At 25.2% G+C, this 13,260-nt stretch overlaps 1 protein-coding gene across 3 annotated transcripts; it reads right to left on the minus strand.

The window, feature by feature from the left end:
- Positions 1 to 714: 714 nt before the first annotated feature.
- On the minus strand, positions 715 to 12,204 carry LOC112591033 (FERM domain-containing protein 5). 3 transcript variants are annotated; one of them, XM_025334670.1, is made up of 13 exons: positions 11,873 to 12,204; positions 11,470 to 11,637; positions 9,509 to 9,613; positions 9,285 to 9,327; positions 9,040 to 9,222; positions 8,754 to 8,965; positions 8,530 to 8,682; positions 8,396 to 8,410; positions 7,168 to 7,256; positions 6,003 to 6,217; positions 4,798 to 4,932; positions 4,598 to 4,648; positions 715 to 1,260 (listed from the first exon to the last, which is right to left on the minus strand). In XM_025334670.1, exons 2-13 carry the CDS (start codon positions 11,563 to 11,565, stop codon positions 947 to 949), a joined length of 1,611 nt encoding a protein of 536 aa, XP_025190455.1. In that variant the 5' UTR covers positions 11,566 to 11,637; positions 11,873 to 12,204; the 3' UTR covers positions 715 to 946. The 3 variants fall into 3 exon arrangements, with proteins under 3 accessions (XP_025190455.1, XP_025190458.1, XP_025190456.1); XM_025334673.1 differs by lacking the exon at positions 4,598 to 4,648; XM_025334671.1 differs by lacking the exon at positions 8,396 to 8,410 and having other exon boundaries at positions 11,873 to 12,202.
- Positions 12,205 to 13,260: the final 1,056 nt, after the last annotated feature.

Below are 13,260 nucleotides of genomic sequence, written 5' to 3' on the forward strand. Positions count from 1 at the left end.
AATTAACTAAGTTAGAGTAAATTGAAACCTATAAATAATCATTATCTTACGATAATATACATAATTAAGATATAAAATAAATATATACTCATGAAGTTCATAGTAGTAAGTTGTATCTTTACAAATAATTAAACTAATTTGTATTGTTCGGGCATACTATACGAGTTAAATATTTGAAATATTCTTAAAATTTGTAATTCACCATTCCTTTAAACTTTTCGAACAGCTAATTAGTTAAAATATGTAGTAGTGCCATTTAATGTAAGCACACTATATATTAATAATTTGATAAAGATTTAAGCACCAATATTTCATATAGTACCAACACCAAATTGTATTATTTACAAAAAAATTCGTATTTTTTGGTACTTATCAATTTTAGTGGCACCTTTAACATAGAAAAACTCTTATGCAGTGGTATTACACATAAACACTTAAATTAATAACAAAATCTCAGTAATAATCAAAACATAAAACGTTACGACAGTAAAAATTGTAAAAGCTCAAAATCATTATAAAATCACAAATTTCATTGGGACGATTTGATTAGATAAATGCATTAATCTAAGTGAACTATATTGTAAAAAAAATTGTACATGCTATAATTAGATCAAATTCATGAAAATTATGTCATTAAAATGTTGAGCACACATATGACGAGTTGCATAAAAATTGATTGATTTAATATTTCATCAAAATTGAATGAACCAATCACGGGCCATTAAATCATATTTAAGGTACTAATAGTTTAATATTAATACATTAAATTTTTACTTAATGATTGTTTATGCAACCTAGCAAAAGACATTTAGTTTTGAATAATTATGTCAAGTTGGTATCTAATTAACTTCATCACCTTGAACTTAATTTTAAATCAATTTTCATGCATCTTACTCTAGAGTGTAAAGCTACTTTAAAAGGTGATTGAACAAGTAGTATTCATTTACTAAAATATCTTTGACCTGATAAAACGTCGTAGTAATAAGTCTTTAATAGGTTCATAATAATTCTTTTTGAAAGCAGCAATTTCTGGTGCTTTTCTGATGGTAGCAATGATATCAAAATCAGATTCTAGAACAATAACTACAATTAAAACCATCATAAACAATGCAAATATTAATGGCAGTAAAGTCTGCCGCAAGAATGACAAGCTTGATCCACTGTTACGAATTGCAGTAGTCTCTAAATGCTTTTGACCAGACAATTGATTCGAAATAGATTGGATTAATGGTGGACTGTCTGTTACCGTCGTTGTAAAATCTATGAACAAATTAACAATCATAAATATAAGTTTTTATCAAATGAGCTTTAAGCTGCAACAAATATAAAAATATATTATATTTGTATAAATGGCATGAATTTGATTCAATCTAGAATTTATGATAATTAATTGTCAATGTTTTTTTCATTATCAAGAATAACCAAATTAATGAAGTTAATAACCAAATAGTCTTGAACCATACTCATTTTAGTCATTTTTTTTGGTTTATTATTAATATATTACATCTACAATCTATACTATATGTTTATACATTTATAATTGGATAATACATCAATATAATATATATATAATATGCATAAAGGTGAAGTGTTAGAATAAAATTCAGTACTATAGTCTATTCGGATTGAGATCATACCTCAGCGGTGACCAGTTTTTGTTCGTGACGGTTAGATGCCACCACGAAAGCTCGTAAGGTTAGCGCTGTGGAACAAAGCCACGCCCATGCGTAGAAATCGGCCGCCAAGGTACGGTCTCATTCCGAATAGACTATAATTTGTTTAAAAATTATATTACAATAGTAACTGTTAATAATGACAATTCAGATTTAATGACATTAAATTGAAGGTCCCCTCAAATTTTTAATATTGTATGTAATAATTTGTATTAGTTATGACATCTATATAATAGCTATATGGATGTTATTACAGGGTTTTAAAAGAAATATATTTTATCTTTAAAGACTGTATTACATTTTTTAAAAGCAATGCAACAAAAAAGTAGTAATTTAATCAGATTTATAATTTTACCATAAATGAAGTTATTAAACTAAATTATAGCAAATTTACAAAATAAACTGTATGTTTTGTATGAATTAATAAAGGTAAAAAATTTATTACAAATTTAAGAAAATATGTCTTTTACACTTAAAAATAGAGAAAATATTTTACATGCTAATGAATTAGGCATAGGTCACTATAATTTCCAATATAATAATTATGAAAAGCTAACAAAAAATAATAGAACAGGAGTTTCAAAACAAAAATTATTGATTGAGAAACTTTGAAATTGTACAATAAAAATACACATAATATTATTCCCATATTTACTTTTATTGGTCCCTTAAATGCCATTATAAATGGGGTCTATTGAATATATATTTAATAAATATACACTATAAATCATAACTAGTGTTAAGTTTAAATACTTTTATGTTATAATTATGATAACATTAAAACTAAAGTAGAAAATATTTATGAATCAGCGATCAAAGTGTTAACAATCACTAAAGACTGGAATAAAGAGAAATCTACATTTAATTAAAATTAAACGGATCTCATCTCAAACCATAATGTCTCAAAATATTTTGATTCATCATATTCTTATAAATCGTATCAATGTAGTAAAATAGTAAAATTAAAAGAAAAATAGAATGTTTATATATTTTAATAGGAATACATTTTTGTGAGTCCTAATTATCATGAAAAGTAAATTCTGTGTAAATTGTTTTCCTTTTTTACATGATATTTAATAGCTGTCTTATTATTTATAGGTACATTAAATAGACATTGTAAGATAAAATAGAAGACTGAGATGAACAAAAATGAATATATACTACAATATAATAGGTAAGTTAAATAGCTAAACAAAATAATTAACATTTTTATGTAATTAAAAAAATCTTTGTATAAATAAATAATAAGCAAACTATATAGATATTTCATTAGCTACATAATTATTTTATATAAAAGGTATAATTAATTAATAAATTTATAAAATAACGAATAATTGTACAAATATTTTATGGCACTGGTCTGGTATTGCCCGACTATAATACTATTAATACATATAACATTAATTACTTCATTTTCTTTTCTTTTTTTGATCTACATGCAACATACTAATTTTGTGTTAAGCAGAATTAATTTTATGAGTTAGCTTAATATTAAAGCAAATTTACTTATTCTCAAACTTAAAGTCAAGAACATTATCTGTTTTAATACTGACTGTTTTACAATATTCAATTTTTTCTTAAATATAATATGATCATTTTAAATTGTAAAATTTGTATAAAAATTATATATTTTTTATAAAACTCGAAGTATTATAAATAGATCAAAATAAAATATTCTTGATTTGAAATTTGACAATAAGCAAATTTATACCAATAAAAAAGTTTACAATATATTATTTGTTTTGCTGAGTGAAAATTACTCTTTAGCATGTGGATCAGAGATAAAACAAATAATGTACTGTCAATTTGATATCATTTCTGAACAATTAAAAAGTGTTTTTGTAATTTAATATTATTCAAAAATGATAAAATTATTTCAAATTTATAATTATAGTAGAGTAATTATTTTTCATACGAATTTAGTTTGAAGAGGATGCTGGATATCAAACAATGATTGAAAATATACAGTAAATATGAGTTTAAACGTTTTTAATTAAAAATTTAACAAATATATACATATAATAATTAAAGATTAACTACATTCAAGTGAGTTATAGTAAATGATAAAATAATTTTAATTTTGTTAATAATTTTATAATATAAATGATAAAAATTGGAATCTATGAATACACTTTGTAGTATACGGTTGATGAGTAGATAATTGACAATGTATTGTACATTGAAAAATAAAAATAATAAAAATGGTATTACTTACTCAAAAACTAATTATACTGGCTGACAAAGCATAAATATGTATTTTAGTCATGTTTAAAATATCACGAATTTTTAAATGTATTTTAAATTTAAAGTAAAAAGTAAACCTAAGTAGTTATGATTTATGACTTCATAATAGATACATTTTGTAAATAAATTGTAAAAATATTAAGTGCTAGTTTTATACTGTAATAGTATAGCACAGTTTAGTTACATTAAAATAATTTTTCAAATGGAAAATTTTTGTATTCTAAATTATAGAAGTTGTTTAAAATTATAAAATAAAAATAAATATTATTAACAGTGATAGTGAATGTTAAAAATAACATAAATAATGATTAATGATCCAAAGCTATTTAACAAATTAAAATTGTCAATAAAAATAAAATAAAATGAACTTTTGTTAAGATAACAAAATAAAATAAGTGGTAATTAGTTTAAAAACACGTATGTCTGTTAAATTTAATTAAATAATATAAGGTTATAATCATTAGCATGAAGTAGTAGACTATGCATGATGTGATATATGAAATTATTAATATTAAAATATATGATAAAAACCCCATTTTTTGATTTATTTATTTAACATATTGCAAAATGAATATTATCAGTTTTTATGTGCATTTAGTTATAAGATTATAATGAATAAAAATATGATGGTGAAATTGAACCAATTATGAGCAAAATACGACCCAATACCCGACACTTACCAATCAGTAAATGATCATTCAAGATTTCTTCATGATGGATCTCTTGTTCAACTAAGAAATTATAATTAATAATATTTTTTAATTCTAATATATTTAAAAATTACTCTTTTATAATATCAAAAGATATTAAAAAAAATAAAACTAAATTTTTAGTAAATAATAAATATTGCTATATTAAAAAACTAAATAATATATCTTACTTTTAGATGTTACAATCTCTTGATCTTCTATTAAAGGCTCTAAAACTGAAGAATTATCAATTTGATTGGATGAATCCATTGAAGTATTATATTCTTCACTAGTGTTTGTTGATGAACGAGAAAGGCTATTAAATCCTGCAGTTAAGTATAAATAATTATTATAACAAACAATAATTTGTCTTATTAATGAAATGTGATTAAAACAAATCAAAACTTGATTGACTTAAAATATTTAGTCTATTGCTAAGTAATAAGTTATTAACCAAATAAAAATATTTGAAATTTTTTATACAATGAATTTAAATGGTTTAAATTAAAGTATACTAATAAGATATTAGTAATAACTAATAACTATAGAAACCTAAGAAATGCACCAAGGAGAGAGCCTAATACCAAGTTTTTTTTTACATATCTATCTTTAGTATTATATAATGTACAATGTATATTTTGGCGTAGGGAAAGTGGTGCTCCCATCGCCCAGTGCACTTCTATAAGTACACTGCAGTAGCCCCACCCTGACCTTAATTGGTTGGGGTAGACTGGTCCTCCAGGTTGGGGGTTAAACGCAGGACTAACAACCCTGCCTAGTAAAATAACCTTGTTATGAAACCAACTACATCTAAGCCTCGGACAAGATTATAAGGTGGCGAAGTGTAGTAATGGCGGCAAAAACTCTTAGAGAGTAGAAATGCCAGTAGAAGAAGAAGACAATGTATATTATTACCTTATGAAATATATTAACAGGTACTATCCTTCAAAATGTGTATTAAATGATAAATGTAGAACTAGTCAAAAATATTTATTCAAATATTTAAATTCATCAAAAGAAGAGTAGATCATTAATACTTGATGCTCAATAAATATAGTGAAAAAAATTATTTAAGTTATGCATGATAATAGTTTTTGAAACATGAAGTATGATTTTTGTCATGTGCAAATAAGTAGTGGTGTGCTCAAGATTTTTAAGGAGGAGAGTGAATGTTGAATAATTTTTTTTTGAATAGTCTTTATTAAGATTTAGGAATCAATATAAGTATAAATGTATGAACAATTGGTGGTCTCTTAATGTATTTTAAAGGTAATTTTTAATATTATTATTTACAAATTTAATTTTCAATATTAAATTATTGACTTGGATATTTTGGGTTTTTAAATATTTCAATAAACGATAAAAAAAAAAAAAATCAACTATATAATATTCTTACCAACTTGATTAACAACAAGGTTTGAAGGCGTAGGAGGTTCACTTGATGATTTTCTTCTAAGACTACCAACACGTGTTACAGTTGGAGATTCTCTGGTAATAGTCATATCTTCTAATATTTCCCGCTCAACACGCCCACTGTACTTAAATTTGGTACCCCATGAAAAAAAACCTCCACCAGAAACTACATTAGGAACATCAGAGCTTGATGGAAATCTATAACAGTAAAATATACATTTTACTACTTTAATCTAATTTTGCATATTCATTGATTAAAGCAATAAGAAAAAAACTTAAAAAAATACATTCATACAAATATTATTATTTTAACAATTTATTTATGGTTATATAGATACAATGTTTAAATTAAGGAAAGGAGCTCAATTAACAATTTAAAACTGTATTATAAACTATAAAATCATTTAACACAAACTTGAAAGAATATCATTAAATAAGTAATAAAGTCATTAGTAAATATTAGTCTAATAGCAATATAAATACTTAACAAAATATACTAAGTAACATAGGCTAATATACCGGTCTTTATTAAGAACTGATTTTGTACGCAATGATTAATTATTTAATTTAAATTAAGCACATCCATCATTATGATGAGGTACATTTGACACCTACTGTACAAAAAACCAGTTACCTACTTAACCTATTTTTTTAAATCAAAATTATATTAAATAGTTGTTAATAACTATGAGTATCTTATGATAAAAATTGATAAAATCTTATTCTTTATCATAATTTCAAAGAACTCTACTTCCCTTATTCACCCACAGGTGTATTTAGGTGGAAGTGAAGGGAGGCATCGCATCTGGGTGCCAAATTTTAAAAAGGGCATTGCGGTAAAAAAATATTATTATTAAATAAGATATTATTGGGAAAAGTTTTTTTTATTTGATGACCTTTCTTTTAAGGTAAACTATAGATGTGTAAAAACTGATCAGCCCCTCTCACCGACGATTTTTTTAGGGGTAAAAAAGGAGGCTAAAGTTGTAAACGCGCCCTTGTATTCATCAAAAAATAAATAATTAAGGGATGAATAAAAAAATATAAAAATAATAGTAAATGAGTTCTTGAACATTTCTAGGATATTTAAAAAAAAAAATCATAAGCAAAACATTACATATCTCAAAAAAATAAAATTTTACACTTACGTGAAAAATAACATTTGTTCAACGGCACATTTCCATACATGACGACACGAAGAACCTCTAGGACATTTAAAACCAATAGTTTGCTTTTTCTGAAAATATTTTTATATAAATATACAACATACATACATTTTTTTTTTTTTGAATTATTGTAAAATAATTTCTATTTTATGTTAAAATGTTAAAAATATTTTAGTTTCTTAATTTTATTGTATAATACTATAATAGTTTAAATACAAATTAAAATGTATTCCGGTTATTTCTTAGTAGATTTGAAAAACCATAACTGTTTGAAATACCTATAAGGTTACAAATTACATTTTATTCTTGGAGTTAAAATGAAATTTTTTTACACTTAAAACTGATAGTTATGAGAATTATTGTTGATAATAATATATCTACATATATCCTTATTATATTTTAATTAACTATATTTTTATACCATACGAATTTTATAAATCATGATATTTACATATAAAACTATAAAATAATGATTTTAATATTTTATCTAAAATCAATCTATAATTAGTAAACTATATACAAGTGAATATTTGATTTATTAGACAATAAAATATAATAAAAACAAACATAGTTTTTGGTGAAGAAAATGATTAACTATTAATTATTTGATTGAATAATCTACATATTAATTTATAAATATAAATATATTTTTTTAAACTGATAGCAATGGATGAAATCTAATAGTTTAATAAATTATTTGATACTATTTTACTAATTAAAACATGAAAATAGTAGATGGAAGTTATGTTATAAATATATACATAATAAAATACGATATATATTTATTAAAACTAATTATTAATTAAAGGTTATTTGAAACATACTTGTAAAACTAACCTAAATTTTTGAAGCAACCTTCTTTAAACCAACATTTTTATAATCACCTTTTCAATAATTATCTTCTTAAAATTTTTCCTGGGTAATTTATGTTTTATGAAATTTGTATACCAATGTTAAGAAATGAAATTTGTAAAAGATTCCAATTATGATCAATACATAAACGTATTAATTCATGTTTTGTAAAATTTCACTACGTAAGTGCTAATTTAAAGAAGGGCCCATCATGTTGTTATTTTTTTCATCATAGTACTACTACAATACTAAAATATTCATAAGATAATTATGGTAAACAAAATTTTCATTATACATTCTATATTATATGCTGTGTAATACTAATTATTCTAAAACAAATATTAATTACAGTAACTACCTTGATTCTCTGATCCTAAGAAGCATGTAATTACATACAAAGTTACTCAAATAAAGTAAATAAACTTAAATACAAAAGGTTATAATAAATACAAAATAAATTAATTTTGCTAAATTATTATAAATAAAGAATACCTCATTGAGAATGATATGAATGATGAACATTTTACCCTCAAAGTTAATTTTCTGAACTTGTGACCAGCTGAAATGGTTCATTTTCTTACTTCCTTGGAATGTAAGTATTCCAGTATGATTGATGCCTAAATAAAGTTGATTGCCTCTTTGATCCTATGTATAAAATAAATGTGATAAATTTTTCAAAGTAAATTATTATATTACTATGGTTATAAATTTTTTACCTTAACAGCATGAGGATCAACTCCATATGTATCCAAGACACATGCTTTTTTCAAAAAAATTGTTTCCATTTCAGCTGCAGTTTTGCCTTTCAATTCATTTTTATGAATATCCATCATTTTCTCTTCCAATTGTAAAGTTTGTTTTAATAATATTTTTAATTCACTTACATAATTATCAATATGTTCTTCTGGATTGAAATCTCCGAGTTCAGCTGTTCATAGAGGTTAAATAGTTACAATATTATAAAATCATGAAATAGGTATATTATTATTTATTAGTTATTACCTTGTAGTATATAAGCTCCTAGCAGAGCAGCTTCAGAAGTATTACAGTAAAGCCGACCATGTAATAAATCCCTTTTTAATTGAAGATAAATTTGGTAACGAGTAATATCTTCTTTTAACCGAAATGGATTTGGTGGATAAAATTTAACACGAAAGCTAAATAATATATTGTCTGCTTCCATATCTAAAACAAGGAAACATTTTCAGTAAATTACATCTAATAATAAAAACTATAAATTAACAAACCTCGTATTTGTTTAAAAATTGATTTTGAGGGTTCTAGCCAATGCTATAAAGACACAAAATAAATCATTTTTATGTATGATTCATTAATAATACAATAGGTGTCACTAAATGAAATCATTAATTAATAAATTAAATCAATTTTATGGTATCATAATATTATTAAATTTATTATGAAAACATTAAGTGATACCTAAAGTAATTATAGTTATCAAAAAATTCAGTACCCTTTGACGTTTGCTATCAACATAACGTAAACCAAAATAATCTTTTTCGATTAAATCCAATTGTTCACAAATACGACTTATCAAACTGCTGCCTTTTTCATTTATCTACAAAATAAAAATAAACATTTTATTATTATTATTATTATTAATTAAATTACAAGAAACATAGGGGGAATTATTTAGAACATGAATTAATAAACACATGTATCTAACTCTATATATTTGATACATGATTAGAAATTCATAATATAGTTAATTTTAACGCCAATCTATCATAAGAGTATAGCTAACTTAAAGTTGTTTTTTGTGTGTATCAAAATTTGTGTATACATGATAAAAAATCAAAAAATACTTTGATTTTCTACTTTGGGATGGTTCTGATAGAAAATTAACGCTAGTTTGTTTTTTGAGTAGTTTGAAATTATACATCTTGAGACTAAAAAAAAAAAAATCCAGTTTTAAATAAAATCAATTTTGTTTTTTTGGTGCTACTCAAAAATGAATAATCATAGATACTTGAAAATTTTAATAAATATTTATATGATTATAGACATAGTACTATTTACATTATATTTAGATTTTGAGTTATTTATAAATATTTTTTGAATAAAAACACTCAAAAATTGTATGTTAAGTTCTGCATATGTTGTTCATATGTTAACTAAAAAATATTTATTTTTTTTAAGTGTTTATGTATATTTCATTTGATGATAAACTTTGAATAAGCTTGATTAAAATCTATTTTGTTTTATTATTTCTTCTATTATAATGTTTAAAAATCATTAAGTATCTAGTAGACAATAGTAATTACTATTAAATCTTAAAATAAAAAATAAATTTTGATACCTTTCTTTCCAAGGATCAATGCATAAAAAATTTATAACTGATTTTTTAAAAAATATGTCAGTGTTGAGTATAAAAATTTCAAAGAAAATATTGTTAAATGTACTTACTACATATTCTTAGAATAATTTGATACAACTATAAAATAAATTTAACCTAAATATATTATATTATCATGTAATATGTTACTATTAATAAGTGCAAATATACATATTGTTTATCCAAGATTAATCAAATATCTAATAAAACATTAATAATTTTATCATAATGAAACAAGGTATTCAATAGAAACCTTATAACTAATAAAAAGGTACACACAATTTAAAAAGTATACCTCAACATGTGTTCAATATCTTATCATAAACATGTATATTTGTAATGATGAAATATGATAGAAACACTTTATTTAAGCATTCTGTAAATCTAGTTTCTATTTGTTATTATTAATAAATACTTAATGCAATTGTCTTGATTGTGAATTGATACATTATTACATAAATTATTATATTAGTAGATAAGTGCATATAAATAATAATTTTATAAGATAAGTTAATTTAAAAAAACCTTAATGGTCTCTATAGATTATTAAATATTGATAAATACAAATAATACACTTGTACCTAAACATGATAATTAAATATCTAAATTAACTCATCAATGTGAAACATTATTTATCAATTTATTTTATAATTATGATGAAAAAAAAAATACCTATAAATAAAAAATATACTTATGATATTAAATTTATGGTAATTTTTATTTATAGCATTATGATTTAATAAAACATTTTATTGCCACAAAAGTCCTAACTTTTGTCAGAAAACTAATATAAACGAGTAATAAATTTTGTTTTAGGACCATTAAAATATTTACTGCTGTCTTAACATAATTACTTTGATAATGACTAATTGACCGTTAATAATTTTCTCATTCATAACATATCTACATACACATATATTTAACATAAATTAAAGTAACATTAAACAAGTAATTTAATTAATAAAATGCATAAAAATGAAGTCTAATTAGTTTACTATTTATATTTTGTACTATAAAATAATGATAAACGATAGATAAATTCTCTTGAATTAACTACTTAGTACTTTCAATGCTTATACCTGAAATTCGCTGTCCAGCAACTGAGAGTCGTCCAATAGACGGATGGTACACTTGATTGGAGTATTGGTGGAGTTTTTGCTTCCAAACTTCATCATGTTATAATTTAGAGAGCAGCACAACCGTCGAAATCGATTTCGCGCAGCTGACACTGTCGAAATGTTCAAGTCCTGTGCGGAAAAACGACAGAAGAAAATTGGTTATAACCAGTCGAGAAAAAAATCGTTGTATGACGATCGCGACGGCAGAACATATAACATGCAATGCAGCCGGCCAGAACGGTTGGTGGTCAATTAAGTGAACCGTAATTTTCGTTATAGCCCCAACGTACCTACGCGGCATTAACACTATTGTTATTATTCATATATCACACATGTCACATATTATGATCCTACTACCACCTACCTATGTATTATTGTTATTGTGAATAATCGATGATCGCCCTACCCTATTCGGGTTTGGTGCGAGCGGCTTACAAGTCGGGAACGCGTCGTCGTGGAAAACTGACAACTACAGCAAAACAAACAAAAAAAAAAAAAACCACAGTGCATAATACAATCGCACGGACTACGGGCGATTAACAGCGCGCGCGAAAGGTTTCGTTCGTCGGTCGACCGCTAATTATTGACTATCACCCGGCCCGCGGCGCTGGTCAAAGAAGGTCGCCGGCGCACGAAGTTCGGGTGGCGGGCAGTGGAGTGTACACTACAGTCTACAGTACAAGTAGTACAACACCGGACGACGCAATATCCGATTCGTCGCGCTCAAAGATTACGCCGCGTCCTTATCTCAGCGGCAGTCCTCCCACCAAACGATTAGGTTTGTTTACACGCGCACGTCCGTCATTGCCGCCGAGTGCCTACCAATAATAACAAATAACAATAACAATGAAAATGTATAAGGGAACACGTGAATAATAATATTTTGGTCTTAAAATATATAATTGTCGAATGGTGGGGAATGTATCTCCTTGATTTTTAGATTGTTATCATACAACATTTATTTTTATTTTTTTGGCGGTCACTGCACTATATCATGGTGGAGTATCGATGCGTAGTCGTAGTGGATGACGGATGCGATTGACGACCACTGGGCACTGATCGTCTTTCTGTTACAATAGATCTCTCGTGATTTACTCACTCTAATAAGTCCTAATACACTTTACAGAGATTTCTTCTTTTTCGTCCTTCGTTACAGACTATACGGATACGGAATACGCAGTCTTTGTCACCTGGTTCGGCACCCGTAACAATATAATTTATTTGATAACGAACGGTCGACTACGTTTTTGCTATTTTTGAATACAACAGAAAATGTAAAATAAACGGGTAGAGGACTCGTATGTTAATGGTTAATATCCACAGACATTTGTAACGTTTTTTGTCGTGCTTTATCCTGATTCCCGTTACCAACAATCGATTATTAACATTATAATTTTTTTGCCAACCGTCATATTATGGTGAATAAAATTTAATTATATAATTATATTAATCCTTAATCCTTATTTTTTAGGTTGTAGTGATTGTACGATATATTGTGCACGCGTCCGTTGTAATAGTCAGAAGCTGGACGGCAGATAACTCACTTTACGGTAAAGTAGTAAATGCCATTATGGCAAGACTACCAAGATGTGCTAAGGTATATAAATGCATAAGTTTCTAAGTGAGTGGTGACTGGTAAATAATATGTTGTAAAATTTAGTATAACATCTATAAAGTTAGTATTCACCACGTCTTGTCCTCGGTGGTCACTCATTGTTAAATCGGTTTGAGCGCGGGGTTTGTAGATTGATC

Source organism: Melanaphis sacchari, unplaced genomic scaffold (genome assembly GCF_002803265.2).
Source record: "Melanaphis sacchari strain LSU unplaced genomic scaffold, SCAv2.0 Contig128_pilon_pilon, whole genome shotgun sequence".
NCBI lineage: Eukaryota > Metazoa > Arthropoda > Insecta > Hemiptera > Aphididae > Melanaphis > Melanaphis sacchari.